Consider the following 17,202-nt stretch of genomic DNA (forward strand, 5'->3'; position numbering starts at 1 on the left):
CAGCCTCTCCATTGCATGAATAGTAAATGGTCTACTTGTGGGGGTTCTTTCCCTTAATCTGTTGAATCTCCTTTCTGTCACATGGCTAAAGACAGCAGGAAATCAAATGTGACATAATTACAAAAGAAATAGTTTCCCATGAAGTGATCTAATGTCTTTAAGCCTATAGATTGGAGAGGAATATGTTATCCTTACAGGAACTAAAATTAACAGTTCATCCATCATCCGCTCCTTGGAAAGGAAGCGCTGGGTGGTGCTGGAGTTTAGATGGCTGAACCATTTTACTAATTTCAGCAGGCAGCTAGGAATTAACAAAGCTTTCAGTTAACACTTAATAACAAATAGTTGAATAAATCTCTCCTTTGTTTTCAATAACAGATGGCATTTGGCTATCAGCTCTGCTTGTGTTTGTGGCTTAGGCTTTCCAGCTCACCAATGTCTTGATGCTGCTCAGAAGTTGATCTCTGTAAGAACAGGGTTTCTGGCTGTGCTGCTGAGGTGACCACTCTGCATGGATCAGGCACTGTGTGTGAATGCAGCCCACGGCAGAGCCTGGCACAGCAGCCAGCAGTGGGTTAACCCTGTAACTGTGTCTGCACCACAGAGGCAAGCAGAGAGCGCCTCGGGGCGAAATCACTTGCTGTTTGAATGCTCTACTTTTTGGAGAGCAGCTCTGTGATAATGATAATGACATTGCTCAAGACAGCCAGGACCCTGGGTTTTCAAGTCACTCCTGCTTTATGTAATGCTGCTCTGTAACATTAATACATCCTTACTAGGGATTCATTTAAAATACATGGATGCTGATAAATTACTCACAGCACTGCTACTGTTACTTTTGCATAATTAGAAAATACATGAAGGTTTAGAAACTCTGATGATGTGAATATGAAACATCCCCTCTTGCAGTCCACTGGGATTTCTCCGTCATTGCCTGTATGTTGGCCTGTTCTGTCTGGAGCTGCAGACTCATTAGACCTGACAGTGTTCAGACCATGTGCTGGAAACGCCGTTCTCTGTTAATTTATTACGGGCCAAATCCAGAGCGGGGCTGGTGTGCTGCTCAGCTGTGCAGACAGGACTGCTTTGCTCAGTATGTCACTGCTGGGGAGATGCCCCTTAGCCTGGAGGCTGACATAATCGCTCCCTCCAGCCAGCTTGGGTGCATGCTGCCTCCTGCTCCCAGGGCAGGCAGACAGACAGACACATGTCACAGCCCAGCCATGCAGATCCCTGTTGCACCCATCCCCTGCTGTCTCCCCATGCAGCCGTGCAGTGCGCTTCCTCGGTTAGGGCTCTGGCTCTGGCCATGGATCACAGGGGGTTTACAAAGGCAGCTTGTCTCTTGGTGAAGACTTTCATTTTAATTTCTTGATCAGTATTGCTACAAGGAGGAATGAATGGCAGCAGTAAAGTGAGGGGATGAATATAAGCATAGTCTGAAGTTCAGTGTTGTGGATGAAAGGACATTTTAAAATCTTGATTTACATTGTGCTGCTTAGACTGTTACTGCCATGTCAGTGACGTCCAGTTACAGTCAGAGTGACTCCTTGCTTGTCTGAGTTAGTATGAGCCCAGCTCACTCCAGAAAAGATGCCTGTTAAAGCAGCCAGAGCATATTACCTGCCTGCTGCCAAAGCTCATGTTTTCAAAATGACCATGATGCACAGGAAGTGAGTCCCAAAAGAAAACTCCTTCAATACTGTGTTATTTTTATGGGATAAAGTTCCTTTTGTAATCAGGCCAGTGTGTATGTCAGGTGTGGAAATACTGTAGTGTTGCTGAAGCCTGGAGGGGCTCTTTGCAGGCTGCTTTCTGGCTGCACTGTGTGCATAGCTGCCCTTGACCCTCCTTCTCCAGCACTGCCTCCTCCATGAGCTCCTACTGGACTCCTATCCCTGCTCTGGTCAGGCAAGAAACACTGCCTGTGGGTTCAGAGGGCTGCCTTCAAAAGACAGCAACTGTCCCCACAGCCCCCGTATAGGAGTTGTCTGAATCTTGATATGGAACACAGGGGATCTTAGGGCAAAGCAGGCAGCCCAGGGTTCATGGGTCTGATCCTTCAGCTCTTCTGATCTTCAATTTCCAAGCTGCCTCAATTGGGAAAGGAAAATGCCATTTCTAGAGCAGAAGTTATGGCATCATTAATTTAAAAAACAAACCAACTTGACAGTGTCTCCCGTCACAGACTTCACTGTGAAATACTGTTATTCACCAGTTCACCTTTTCTTTTACATTTATGCCTATGTTATCAAAGATCTGTGTATTTCTGCAAATATACAGGCTAGTTTACTTACGCATGCTTGAACCTTGCTTTCCTATAGCATCCCACCAATTCACAAACCATGGGTAGAGTTTATTAGATCTGGGGGGGTTCGCCATGCTGAAAGAGAGATGCCCTGTGAGTGCCCATGGCATCTGACCTAATTTCTTCTGCCAAGAATGTAATAAACACAAAAGGTTTGTGTAATGATGGGATTGATTTTTCTGTCCATATAGGTAAGTAAATTGCTGGCATCACAATTTATCTGTGGCTAAAAGCTGTGACATTGATCTGTTAAGACTTTGCCCTATAACCTCCAGTAAATGACAGCTGTACTTTCATGTCTGTACTTGGGAAAGGGGACTAATTGTGCCCTCTGGCCTTTGTGAGAGCTATTTTTACCTTCTCAGTAAAAAGCTTGGAAATCTCAGAGAGAGGAACCTTATTAATGTCGCATCATTATGCATGTGCCAGAGCTCCTCCCAAGGAGGCAGAGCTGACCCAACGTGGTGGGGCAGAAAGGCATCAGATCAAAGCCTTATCCAAAAAAGCAAGACAGTGGTCGCCACTGCATTGCAGTTTGCCATATTGAAAGTCCAAGAAAGCAACTTCCTAAAACCAGTGGATTGCAAAGTGATCCCCAGGCCAGGCACCAGCAGTGATGCCAAGGCAGTCTTCTGGCATGTTTTCACTCCTGTCTAATAACTTGCTTTTTAATGGATCATAGGCTACTGGATTCATTAGTTGCTGTAGGAAAGCTAATTGCACATGAGGAAGAAAAGCATTGAGTGATGATAATGAAGCTAAGGTTCACACTTAACTACCCAAGTTCATATCAGTGAGGTGTGCATGTATATAAAGGCAGCATGTATTATGCAGATTAAATACCTGCACTGTTTTTAGTGAAGACCTTTGTGTTTTGTATCAGCAGCACCTGTCTGACTTAGGGCTATAAATTTCCCTAGTTAAAGAGCTGTAAAGTGGTCACAGGGCTGATGTAGCAGAGGAATGTGTTACCTTTGCTGCTTTAGGCCCTTTGTTGATGTCTCTTCCAACCTTTGTGTGCATGCCGTGGTCAGGATGCTCCATCCACTTTGCACTTGTCTCACTCCCATTTGCTGCACTTCCCTGTTGGATTTACTGCATTTCAGTGAATGCTGGCCAACTCCAAAGTGTGTTAAAGTTTACGTAGCCTGGGCCCAGCCCTAAGACCAGGCCGCTGTAGCTGGCATCCTTGTGGATCTTCTCCCATCACCTGTTCCATTTCTTACCCTGATATTGCTCAGCATGAAACAATCTCCTTCCTTATAGGCTACCTCTTGGATTACTGGGGGGACTTTATCTCTTTCTCACCTCCCTGTTTTATTTAAGCTTATTTATCACTTTTATTTAAGCTTATCTATCACTTAGTTTTGAAGACAGAGGTAAGAAAATTAAGATCAGTGTAGTCTGAAATTTTTAACATACAGAGTAAAGGGAGAATGCATAAATTAATTTTAAAAGTAAAATCGGTTTGGGTGGGTTTGGCTCATGACTGCCTGGTCAACAACAGTCACCTATAAACGGTTTGAGCTTGACTGCTGAGAATTAATTTCCTGGTGCCTGTTACAAGAAACAAAAGAGCATTTTGGTCACTTTAATAAAATATCCCAGCAGGGTGCATGAGATGGGCATTTTGAAGAAGACCTGCAGGTTGCAGAGAAAGTGGCAGAGATGGCAAAATGTTCTAAAACAGGCAAAGGGCATCCCTGTAACATACTATAAGTAGAGAGGGAAAAACGCTGTTTCTTTCAAATAGTATAGCTTCTCTGCTACCTGGTAATGGAGGAGGTGACACAATGTCACTTATCACGGAAGTGTGAGACAACTGCCTGCAGAGGGGGAAAGGTAATTCGGTCAGTGGGAGAAGGCTTCAGTCACAGAGATATTTTAGAGATGGATTTAACCAATGTCAAGGAATCATCTAAGATGTGCAATATATCTGTAGGCATATGTGGGGGTGCAAAAAGTGAACCTAAGGCATATGGTCCCACTCAGCTGGAGCCTGGTTGCTGGGGTTTTATTGTTGAATGGATTGAAGAAAAAACTGCAGAGGTAAAGCTGCCTCATTCCCGCTGCCTACTGCACATGCACCCTGTCCAGCTGCACTTCTTGATGCTGCAGCATGTCGTGGGTTTGTTTGGTTTTTCATTTCAGTACTGGAGCCAACACACAGGAGAATGGGAATGACAGACAGTGTTAAAATTGTGGACTAATTGAATTGGCACTTTCTTTTAGACTGAATGCACTGCTCCCCAGAAGCAGCGTGCATTGAGGTACCAGTGAGTAACATGAAGTGACTCCTCAGAACGAGGAGGTGTTGAGGTGCATGTGGCTCATACTTCTGCATAAACATCTCCACATAAAGAAAAAGCCAGCATTATCGACAAAGCAAAGGCCAGCTCTATTTATATCCGCAGTAAGGCTGCCATAATGAAAAGACGCTTTAATGTGTCCCAGGGCCTGGATGAAACACTAAAAATGTTGCTTTTAAGAAAAAAAAGTGATAATAATATCCCCTTGAAATCCTGAGGAAATGTGTGTGGCAGACTTCTTGAGAGCAATATCAAAGAAATGAAATAGGAGTTGCAGAGCATAGGGAGTTACTGCAGTTATGGGCTTTGAATTGGTTTAAATCTCTGCTTTTAAGCTTTTTTTTCTAAATATCCCTTTAGAAGTAACACTTTAATGAGAGGGAAAATGTTTTACTGCCACTGAACTCTAGCAGATCTGTCAGACCGTACCTTATTTCAGAGTGTAAATCCTTTCTCTCTGGTTGCTCCTGTCTGGCCCCTCTTGCAGGTGTCAGACTCCTGGAGGGACTCGCAGGCAGGAATGTCTGCAGAGGAGGACAGATGGGTGATAATGTTCTTTCAGCACAGGATTTGCAGCTTTACACTTAGAAAGAAAATAATTTTTCCTTTTCTGAAAGTCTTTTAGGGGCTTCTGAGTTTTCTGGTCTGTTTTTTCTTTGGAGACAATTGGAAAATTGGAAAAAGTAAAATATTTACCAAAAATACTGTCTTTCATCTTTTTACATCTTTGACCAGCTTTAGTCAAGCTGTTTCATGTCATTTTGCAGGTGTAAAATGCAGCATTTCTGAGGAGGTTTGCAGGTTTCACAGCTCCTCTGGTGCCCCTGTCTCTTTCTCTAAGATGCTTCATCATAAATCATTATTTTGGCCTCATGGATTTAGGGGAATGGCTGCAGAGAGCAGCACTGACCAAGCAGGACTCGGTGGCCAGAGCCCGTTACCTCCCTGGTCCCCACTCCAGGAACACCCATGGATGCTCATCCAGACTCCCCCAGCCAGGCTCTGGCTGCTCCAAAACCAACATGCACACCGTGCATCTTATTTTGACCTTTCCCAGTCAATACCTGCTGTGTTCATTTCCAGACTGCATTTTTGTCTACTTCTACTAGATCAGACCACTATACTCATTCAGTTAATTTGATAATAACAAGATACTATGAAAATCCCATTTGGCAGAATATGAGGTGGGCAATGATCACGTAGAAATGTACTGTTTTATTAGCTACATCATCCAAAAGAGTTAAGTGAAGGGAACAAACTATAAAGCTTAGGCTGTTTGTTAAAGCTGAAAAGAAATCTGGTTTTGAGTCGTGGAATTTGGTTTTTTGAAGCATGAATGATGATATTCACACTTTGCCCTTGAAGCAGGGAGTGTGCTTGGACCATTTGCAGCTCTGAGCATGCTGTTGGCACTCATCAGATAACTGTTATTATTAATAATGCACAGTTGTATTGGCAATTGCTTTTAGGTAGTCTGGACAGCTGGAAAAGGGTATGAAAGAACTTGCTAAAGACAGACATTCCGGTAAGAGTTAGGAGATGAAAAGGAAAAGAAATTCTGGTTTATCTGTGTAGGCATGGTCTGCAGAGGAAAACAAGCAAAAGCATAGGTAATGAATGCACAGTTTTTGAATGCTAACCACTTTAGCTTGCTGAGAGATAGAGTAAAGCTGTATTTGTACCTTGGGACTCAGAGCTGCCTCTGCCCAAACCCAATGGCCCAAGGCTGGTGGAGGCAGCAAGCAACCACACTCCCCACCAAAACAGGGTTTTACCAGTGTAAGGGCCGTTTCAGGCCCCATTTATATCCCACTTTCTCTCACCACTTCTTCACTCCAGATGCTGGACAAATGCAGTCGTACAGCCCATCAGGCCAAACAGTGCTCTCAGTCAAAATCCCTGTTGCTTGTTTTTCACACCCACCACCCAGCCAGCTCCTAACGAAGCTGTGCTGTATTGTTGTCTCTCTGATTTCTTACTGTTGATTGGGCTGATTTTAATTGGTTTGCATTTTCACTTGTTTTTCAGCTCATCAAGAAGGGTAATTAAAATAAAATCTTGCCCTCTGTGCTACTCTCCATCCATCATAGCAACACTAGCTGAGCCTGTTAATCTGAAGAAGGGTGAAGGCAGGGCTTACTCCTGGCGCAATGTTTGGAGGCTGGTTGTTAAGCATTGCATTACTCAAGACACATTAAATTGTCCAGAATAAGGAGGAAACGTGTCTCAGTCATCAAGCTGATGGACATTAACAGTCTTCTGCCACGAGTTAGTTAAATTCAAACTAGATTTAGCTACTGCCTGCCTCATTCCCATTCTGCAAGGAAAACTATGGACAGGAAACTAGCAAGGAGTAGGAGGCATAAATTCCAGATACCCACAGCTTGGACCAAAAGCCTTATATAAATCCTTTGGATTTCTAGACTTTAGACAGTTGGCATTACAGCCTTCTGTCGACCAAGCAGAAAAGTTTAACTGGTAGTCCAGGATACGAATGCTTAAGAGTCTGGAGGTGGCTTTAAGATCTGAGGGCGGTTTAAATGTTACTGGTTGGGAAGAGGGAGAAGGGGAAGTAACACATTTCTCAACATTGCCAGGTTTACAAAACCTGTATGCTGATCTAGAGGCTGTTAGGATTGGCTCAGTCTCAAAATGAGGAAAATGGGAGAAAACAGATATATCTACATGACATGCATGCAGTTAACAGCAAGTTTTTTTCAGCTTATTACTAATATTTGTGTTTGTTGTCTTAGGAAAATGTGAAACTGAATTTTGAAAGTTTTACTATTGCTTCATAAAGGCTTTTGTAATTAGTATTTGTATCTCTTATATGGACACCACTTTTAGAAGCCACGAAAGCTGTCCTGGATTTCTGTATCATAGACCTACCATCGCTGCTGTGAAAAGAGGACTCCTGCCTTGCTGGGAACTTGTAATAAGCAAATGTCAGTGTTTCCTAGCTGCAGGCTAGCACCAAAAACCAGTGCTGAGGATTGCTGTGGAGAGGAGAGGCTTCTTCTGCATCTTTTGGCCGTGATGAATGAGCTAGGATGTAACGAGCTCCCTCTGGTTCAGTAGCAGAGCAGCATGCAGGCGGTTAAACCCACCGCAGAGCAGGAACTGAGGCGCTGGGATGGGCGCACGCTGTTTCTCATTCTGACTGCCAGTTACATGGCAATTAGTAAAATAAATAAATGAGAGGTGTTTTCCCCTCCCCAACCATTTTATGGCTTGGTTGTTATTCAGGGGCAATGTGTCTCTCTCCAAGCTATCTTGACTTCTTTATTTGTTAATCAGGTATAGGGTGTTCATTATACCGCTGAGCTAAGCCCAAGGAGCTCAGCCTTGTGCCCGTCCCAACGTGGCTCTTCCATTTCCCTCCTTTCATCTCTCCCAGAGGTCAAAAATAGCCGTCTACGAGAAGATGTGGTCGTACATGAAGTCAGCCGAGCCTTCCGTGTTCACCAAGACGACGGCGGACGGGGTGGCGAGGGTGCGGAAGTCCAAGGGGAAGTTTGCCTTCCTGCTGGAGTCCACGATGAATGAGTACATTGAGCAGCGCAAGCCCTGCGACACCATGAAAGTTGGCGGCAACCTGGATTCCAAGGGCTATGGTGTAGCAACCCCCAAAGGCTCAGCATTAAGGTGGGTGGAATAATATAACAATATCCATGTTGTTATAGTATTCCACCTACCCTGATGTATTGTGTTGTCATTTTCTTTCTTGTGGATTTTGAGGTAACTTTAAAGTTTAAAATCTTCAATATTCCATGGAGTTAAATAAGACGGTAAATTATGGTTTCAGTTATTTAATGCATCCATTTTTTTTTAGTGTTCTCTTCGTGTTGTCCTCTCTGATTGTTTGTTGCTGTTTTAATTTTACAGTTCAATGGCTTTTTCAATTTAAATGGTAAAAGCCGAGTTAACCTGCCATATGTGACGAATGTTAACTGCATGATGTGGTGTTCTTGTTACTTTTTTTCTCAAAGACGATTTCCCCATCCCGCACACTTCAGTTTTGAGCAGATGTTATCCTCCATGCCACCTTCCAATATTTAACCCTGTATTTGCTGTACAGACATTTTGATAGCTCCACGTTCTGTGAAATTTTAGCCAATTTGTCCTCTTGTGCTCCTTTTTTTATACGTTACGATTTCCTAAGCATTTGTGCATTTTTTCTTACAAGCTATGTTTTATCGTTTCAAGAAATGCTGTTAACCTGGCAGTATTAAAACTGAATGAGCAAGGCCTCTTGGACAAATTGAAAAACAAATGGTGGTACGACAAAGGAGAGTGCGGCAGCGGGGGAGGTGACTCCAAGGTCAGCCTCAATGTCACCACAATCGGGTACCTTAGCAAAGAGTAATCGGCAAGGCTGTTATTTCACTTCTCAAGGACAAAAAAAAATATCAAAAATCACAAAAAAGAATGTGCATTAAAACCATTTGAATCATTCTGGTGGGGAAGAAAAACCATTTGCTCGGCCAGTAGCTCTTTCAAAGAAACGGTCTTATTTAATATCATCAACAGGCTTGGTCAAGCTTGGAAACCTTATTTAACTAACAGATAGAAAGTCTAGTCTTGGTGGGACCTACACAGAGCAAATCAGTACTTGTAACTGTACAAGGAACCTTAGGCTTAGTATGGCATTTACATCTGGCCACCATACTAAGCCCTGAGGAGAAGGCTTCAGTCCTTCCCCATGCTTTAGCTGTGATGCAGAGTGGTTTTTGAGAGGCTTTTTTTTTGCCAGCACAGACATGGAGGTGAGGGCTTCCTTCTCCTTCGTTAGGGAGGGCTCAAGCAAACCAGTACCAGCCCACACCGCTTTGCTGGGCTGAACTGGTGCCACCAGAGGTCCTGGGAAGAAGCCTCGTCTCTGGAGGAGAGCTGCATGTATGGGTCTGTAGCTCAGGAAAGGAAAGAGTGGCTGCTCATCTAATTGCAGTGTGGGGTTGAGAGAAAAGACAATTGTAGCAAAGACATGTTACACAGAGATAGATGGCAGTTACCTGTTAATGGTAAAATAATAGCAGTGATGGTAATGTGTAAGGAGCTAGAGCTTGCAGTAGGTGAAACTGAAAGGTATGTTGCTTGCTGCAGGGAAGTGTGTTGATGCACAAAACTGGAAATGAATCTCAAGGGAAGAGGCTTTGGTAGTTTTGCTTAGACTATTCAAATGTCACCTTTGGTAGGCCACTGACGAGTCTTCTGCACACACCTGTGCAGGAGCACTGCATCTGTGTTTGCTGTGCTTTTCATACAGGCATGAATTAAAATCCCAGCTCCAGTGACAGCAGTGGCAAAGCTGTCACTGCCTTGTGCTGAGCCAAGGCTTCCCTCAGCCTCCCAGGCAGCCTGTAGGGTAGTGACACTTTCAAAGTTGCTTTCTTGAGCTCCTGTATTACAAAACCAGTGTGCTTTCATATTGCCAGCCTTAACACTGGTAATTTCCGTGGTCTTTAGCCTGGTGAGGAGAAGCTGTAGCTAGAATAGGCTGGGTACAATTGGTCACCTTGGGTACAGGAATTACAGGTAAATTAATTTCAAATACCCTGTTATACTGAAAAGCACTGAGATTAATTTTCATAGTGACACTCTCCTACAGCTAGTAAAACCAGTTCCTTAGGAACAGTAACTCCTAATCTCTCTTATGAAAATGCTCCAGGTTTGGTGCAAAATCAATAATAACAGTATTTTCAGTAAACTGCAGTTTCGGACAATTACTGCAAATTACTGCTGCATTCTATTAATAAGAGTTGCTTACAGCTGGCTACGTAGCAAATTGCTCAGCTACTCATCTCTGATGTTAGCACAAGCCACTGTGTAATAATAAAGGAAGGAGAAGCTCTCGAACTCAGGTTTGATCAATAACTGGAGGTCTGCAGTGCTCAGCAGCAGCCTGAAGATGAGCATGAGCCTTTTATGCTTTCTAGCTCTGCTGCTCATCCTTCACATAACATTTATAAATAATGTTATACACGCCAGTATATTAAATGTTTAACATTCCCCTGGGATCCAGCACCTCATTGTCTCATGCTGCCTCCATGAAAGAAAACGCTTTGTACAAAGCAGCTTCAATGAACTCCGTTCCTTTGAGTTCATTGAATTAAGTCCAGCCCACTAATACTTTCAGCCCTCAGAAAATGTAACAGGATTTAAAAATGGTCACAATTAGGGCAGGGCCATTCTATTTTTTCCTTGTGCTGGAAGACCTTTTACAGAGAGCAATGCCATCCCTTGGCTCTGGTCAGGTAACGTTAAGGGAGTGGATTCTGGTCTGCTGTGGTAGCATGGTTCGGTATCCAGTGAAGAGGGAAGGGGTGCAAACACAATGTGTGCCTTGCTGGTTTAATCCATAAATCACAAAGCACTGTCTTCCTGCGGTTTGTCATAACATGCTGTGATGAAGGACTGCTTGTTTGTTTGAGCTGCAGACGTTGCCTCTCGGGGGCACGGCAGAAGTCCCCAGGGAGGAGAATGTGGGTCAGAAAAACCCTCCCACCGAAGACTAGACTGGGGGAGGCAGAGAAGGGGTTAGCTGTTATTTCCAGAGATGTAAATCAAAGGGCTTCTTTGTTATGAAGGTGGCTTTCTTTCCAGGTAGTGTTTTGTAGGCACTGAGTGCCACAGGCTGCAATGCTGCGGTGTTGCAGCAGATGGGGAGATGCCTTCCTGGGCACACACAGCCCCATTGACAGCCACTTAATGCCCAGTTCAGGCGTCCCCAGCCCCACAGGCACCCTGCTGCCCTCCTGAGAAGGTGAGCACTAGTGCTGCCCTCTGGGCACTAACAGCCCCAACACTCACTGACCTCTCTCTCCTCTCCTTCCTCCTATCAGAACCCTGAGTTGCCCTCATCGTCTCATCCCATTCTCTGGTTAATTGTTTCTATGAACATGGCTTCATTTATAGAGCATTTCAGAGGAGTCATGTCAAAATTGTTCTTTTTTTTTCCCCTTAAAGAAGGTGGCAGTTGGGGGGATCAAAGGGGATGGGGTGGTGAAGGTTCCTCAAGTAGAGATGTACACCTTGCACCCCGTCTCACAGGGCAGCACAGGGACCATTACTCACTCGGGGCAGCTTTCTCTACCGGCTGAGCTGACAGAACACCTCTCTCAGCTTCACCAGTAGAGACCAGGCTTGGGAAACAGCTGTCCCGAGTTTGTAATCAGCTGCTTTCTATCTACTGCCAAAGAGGTGTGTGTAGCTGTGAGCCATTGTAAACTGATGGTGCCAGTGTCTTAAACTGAATTCCTCTGTGCAGTCTGACATTCGAGCTTGTGCTGAAAGCCAGAGGTAAGTGTGCAGCCTGTTTACTTCTGCCAGTACCCAGCATTGTCCTGCACAGGACCCAGGACCCAGAAATGCTCTCCTAAGCTCCTCCCTGCGGTTAGCATGTGGTTCACCTGTACTTGGAGATGAATGCTTCCGAGTTGTGAGTTCACCTCTTGTTATTGTGCCTTTGTCACCAGTGGAGAATTAAACAGTCACTTCAGATTTCACAAGGATTTTGAGTTTTGTAGCAGGAAAAAGAAAAGGTATTCATACTGACTTCCTACAAGTTTTGGGATCTGTTTGGTGACACAGACTGCAAGGTTAGTCCTGGGAGCATCTTATGTTTGTGAGGTCCATGTGTACTTTAAGACTAAAAAGTTTGTGCTGTTTTATTGTTTTAAAGGCCCAAGCTGACACACATCTCATTTTCAGTGCTACCAGTATATGCCAGCGCTGATGTGAAGCAGAGGGTGCCAGTCTGTCCTGCAGTGTCTTGCTGCCAATACTGCCCTGGTGAATGGAGTTACCCTTTGGTCCTTATTTAAGAAGTCCAAAAGGGAATGTGCTCCATCCATACATGATTTGTCTGTGATGCTTGTCAATATATGTGTGCTGACTTGGCTGGTGCAGACATTCTGGTACATGCATCAGAATGTGTTCACTTAGTTCTCCTAAATGAGCATGGTTTTAGTTTCATCTGTTGGATTCATGGTAAATAATACCATCTTCAGATTCTCCGGTACATGTGAGCTGAGTTCTCAATCGTGAGAGAATGCAAAATAGCAGTTATTAAAAAAAAAAGCCAAACATATTCCAGGAAATATGTTACAGTGTATTTGGATTTAGTTTGGAAACTAATTATTTTGTTTATTATACAATCCTATCTGACTGCTGGCTGAATAGGAATTGAACAAGCGGTAGACAAAAGGGGATGCAGACGGTGGTAGCAGGCTGAGTGACTTAAGTGAAACTAATTATTCAGCTGCATAGGAACAATTTTCTGCTAAGATAAATTTCTGTAGTTCTGCTGTTGATACATTTCTTGTATTCTTACACCTTCCCGGTAACATTTAATGATAACCAACACAGAAGGAGAATGTTTGAGTGCTCCATCTCGCCAATTTTGCATGCCAAGATTCCTTACTAATTATTTGACTTACTTTCTTTAATATATTCCTTTTTAGGCTGATATCTCTTTTGGAGTACATCTGAAATGACACGTGATGCAATACTACTCCATTTCTCAGTTGTTTCTTTTTAATCACAGGGTTACTTTTCCAGTGTGCCAGTTGAGTTCTGCCCTCAGAGCCACGCTCCATAAAGCATCACATTGTCAAGCCCTTCTGAAATGGGAGTATGGCCATTAGCAGATGGAATTTGTTCCTCCATTTCTTTGTGCTGTTTTGCTTTGATACATTTTCAGCACAGCCATCAGCATTTGTGGCATAATTTTTTTAAGTGGCATATTTTTAGAAGAAATCTGTTCTGCATTACTTTAGATGATACCTGACATCTAAAGAGCGCCATTGCCAAACGTGCTCTGCTTTAAAGAGGACATTTTCCCAAGGAAGTATTTCCCAAGTTTCCCTAAGGAAATGGCTATCTTAAAAAGATGCAACTCAATTTATTTGAGCAGTTTGTTTGAAATTATGTTAATCAGCATGAATTTACTTGCCACACATTCTATAGGCCTGGGTTATGAGCTGGAAAAAAGACAAAATGGCTGGTCAGAGCCAGCGACAGTAGCACAGAGCTAATTCATGCTCAGAGCTAGGAAAGTAATATGAAATTATCGTATTGTGCAATTTAGTGATAAAGCAAAAGAATACTTTAAAAGGAAGACATCAGAGTATTTGTTTAATTGACAGCTATTATTTTATAGCATATTAGAAAATAATACTGTGTATGCTTTGTGCCAATAATGAAGTCTTAATGCTCTAGGAGTTCATTGGAGCATCTCAGAGCATTGCCAAGAAGGGCAGAGAGCCCGCTCTGGTTTGAAGAAATATCTGTGCTGTTTGAGGGTATTTTCCTGGGATTGTTACTAGGAGACTCAGAATGAGAATTTGGGATGAGCAGGTTGCCCAGGCTGGTAGAGTCAGGGCTGGCATCTGAGAATTAGGAACTGCTTTGTTTTGCCTGCATAACCTTTAGCATTGCGAGAACTAGCTTTGCTGCCTTGTTGAAGGTGGAGCTGAGTATGCAAGGAAACGTGCTTGTGCAGTGTTACTGTGGGAGAGTCAGGCCTCGTGCAGAGGTACTAATCCTGCCTTCATGGCCATAAGGGATCTTAGAGAAAGACTTATGACTCCTGGACTCATTTGGATAATAACTGTGGTGCTGAATGGTTAATATCCATAAATTGTTTCCGTGAGTCATTTGTCCTGCATTGTAAGCATCAGTGTGGGAAAAGCCAGGGCACAGCCCCTTGGGACTGGAGAAGGAAAAAGGAAAATGAGCAGCTCAAAGTGGGGCTTCCAGCAGTGGGAGCAGGTCACTTCCTTTGACCATCTCCCTGGGGGTCTGGGCTTGGATGTTTCCTCTTTAATGGTAGCTGCTGTCACTTTGCATACAAAGGGAAAAGTAAATGCCTTTCTTCTTCTTCTTCAAAGTAATTCTGCTGTTTCAGCATTGAGCTCACTTTGGAGGACGCAGGCACTTGTGCTTCTCTGGTGGATTTCTGTGTGCTCGCCAGCACTGTAATCATGGGTCGGACACCTCTAGCTTTATACAAGCGACGTAGCTGTTCTTTGAGAGTCTTGTGTAGCCTTTGGAGTAAGCAGCACCTGCCTGAGGAGCCCGAGAGCAGGAAGCAGAAGAAGCCATCCCAAGAGGAATATAAATCGTAGAAGATGGGGGGGAAAATGGATGTGTCTAGACTCAAGAGAAAGAGAAGGTGAGGGGATAGCCCACGCACAAGGTAAGTTGAGTCTCTTGCTCATATCCATCCAGGTTAGAAGGATCCAGGCAATGACAGGACAGATCCCTGTTAGTTCAGATGTTGTAGGGTTGAGCGTGATACTAAGCATCTGCCCTCCCTTATTCTGCCTCCCTGTGTGGGTAGTCCTTCCTCCCCCCCCCCCTCGGCGCATCATACCTCCAGTCTCAGGCACTGCTGTGAATGAACTACAGTGACTTGTTACGGCTTGCATTTCCTAATCCAATAGGCACATATTATTGCATTAGCACTTGGCATCTCTATTAGATTACGATACTGTTAGTACAGAGTTTAATTTGTTTGAGCTACATTTATGAAACATATAAATATACTTTCCTAGAGACAGTTGCTGCTGGCAAACACAGGCTGCAAACTCTCTGCAGGATCTTGCAGTTTCAGCTGGGAACACCTCTGGCTCTGTGCAGGTGTATTCAGAGTGTGAGTAGGTGTCACAGTGACATTGTGCATCTGTGTATGTCTTCCAGTTAAAACATGGAAATTTAAAGTGCATACCAAGTTACTACAAGCAAAAAACCCACAGATCCCACAGGGATACAGTGATTGCTCCAGCCTGCCTTGAAAAAATAAGAGTTCTTTTGGCCAGTTAAGTGTTTCTTAAACACTGTTTATGGAAAACACATGAAGACTAGAACAAATTTCAGTTACAAAGAACTTTTGCAGCTACTAATTACTCAGCAGTAACTAAAAGAACATCCCGACAGATCATTTGCCTAGTGCTGAAATGGCTGTGCTGTGTTCAGCACCCTTTGCAAAGCCTCTGGTTTTGCAGGCATTTGCCATCAGAGCCAAACTGCGAGCAGTGTGCCTGTGCAGGAGTCACTAAGGCCCTCTGAACAAAAGCAGTCTTTACTGTCTGGCACCCCATGTCATGCTGCAGGAGAAGCCACTGCCTCTCTCCATCTCCCATAGCTGCAGGCTCTGTTGTGGCAGTACCACAGTGTAAAGAAATGCTAAAAACTACTTTGTGTGCTGTTTCATAGAGAAAATTTTGTCATCCCGTGACAGTACCAGAATGCACAAAAGAGGCAAAACGTGCAGCGACCTCCTGAAGGAGCGTCCTTGCCCAGCTGTGGGATGGCCCCAGATGAGCCCGTGGCCAGCGCTGGCAGCAGGAAGCTGCAGTCCTGGGGTGCTGCTCACTGGCACCCACAGCCTCGGTACCATCAGCAGCAGGAACCTCTTCTGGCTCTGCTGCTGAGGAAAAACAACATCCTTCTGCCGCGGGATTTATCACTGTGCCCAATGCCTCCGAGCACTGCGCCAGCCATCAGCATGCAGTGTGTTTCTTAGTGCCTGGGGATATATGGAGCTTGAGGCACTGAGTTTTAATCTTCTAATTTTGAAAGATCTTTGTCTTTTCAAACGAGATGGCTTCCGCTTTGATCCCTTCCTCTGCAAACCCATAAAGCATTTCAATCCCTCAAATGTTAAATCTTGTAGATGTGCAACTGCTGGTAGCACTGAGCAGCGAAAAAATGGTGCAGGTCTGAAGTGGTAGCAAAAAGCACCCAGGTGTTGATTTCTTAAAGTAGAAATGCTTTTTCCATGAATTCCATATTAAATGTACAGTGCGAAACACAGAAGATCACTTTCTGAGACAGAAGGCAACAAATAGGAATAGTGAGTGACTGTATGGTTTTCTGCTTTTATTTTCAGGGCTCCTGCTCAAAGACACTGCTAAATTGGTAAATTATGACAGGCAGATAGATGTGAGCTCAGAAAGAGGAGCTCTTGGACAATGCATTCACCCGCAAGTTTTGTATCCAGTCAGAAGCTATTTCAGTAACAAGATCTGACAAAAAGCCCATTCAGTAGTTACAGATCAGGCTGGGATTTATAGAGCTTGGGGGAATAAAGTGCCTTATTTGATTTAGATGGGTCTTTAACCTCAAGCAATGCCCTCTAGAGAATAATCACTGGTATCACTGATTTGGTATCACTTCCTGGGCTGTTTCTATCTTTATATTTTAACGATACTAAGGTGGTTGTTAGTGAGATTTTTATGGTATCCTGTCAAATTAAGCTGAGTACCCCCACTTCACTTCTGCATTTGTCAGTGCCCTGTGGGGCCATGCAACTGGCTCAGGGACCCAGTGGGGGGCCACTGGCCTTCTGGCCCACTCAGGTCCCATGAGCAGGACTGGAGGCCCCATTAACATCACCTTCCTTTCCACCCATCAGAGCTGAGCAGGGAAGGCTGGTGATGTGGCACGATGGCTTTGAGGGGTTCCCTGTGGCGCTGCGTGTGTGGGGCTGAAATCTCAGTGCAGAGCAATAGTGCAGTCATTCGAGGTCATTCTCCCTGTCCCCTTCAGATATTTACCTTTCAGAGCATGGTAGAGGTGACG

The 17,202-nt window shown here is 44.2% G+C and overlaps 1 protein-coding gene across 3 annotated transcripts in view; it reads left to right on the top strand.

The window, feature by feature from the left end:
* GRIA3 (glutamate ionotropic receptor AMPA type subunit 3) overlaps positions 1-17,202 on the top strand; it is a 146,310-nt gene that overhangs the window by 117,653 nt on the left and 11,455 nt on the right. For 2 of the 3 annotated variants that reach the window (XR_009741971.1, XM_061446085.1), the window contains exons 13-14: positions 8,015-8,262; positions 8,824-8,938. Coding sequence is in view for 2 of the 3 variants with exons in the window: in XM_061446085.1 (XP_061302069.1) it covers positions 8,015-8,262; positions 8,824-8,938 (363 nt within the window). In the remaining variant the exon portion in view is untranslated. The remainder of the gene's footprint in view (positions 1-8,014; positions 8,263-8,823; positions 8,939-17,202) is intronic. The other variant, XM_061446086.1, reaches the window with a different exon arrangement.

The sequence above is a fragment of the Pezoporus flaviventris genome, unplaced genomic scaffold (assembly GCF_033815535.1).
Source record: "Pezoporus flaviventris isolate CSIRO_AGI_PZ_B2104156 unplaced genomic scaffold, CSIRO_AGI_Pfla_v1 ptg000005l, whole genome shotgun sequence".
Lineage (NCBI taxonomy): Eukaryota > Metazoa > Chordata > Aves > Psittaciformes > Psittacidae > Pezoporus > Pezoporus flaviventris.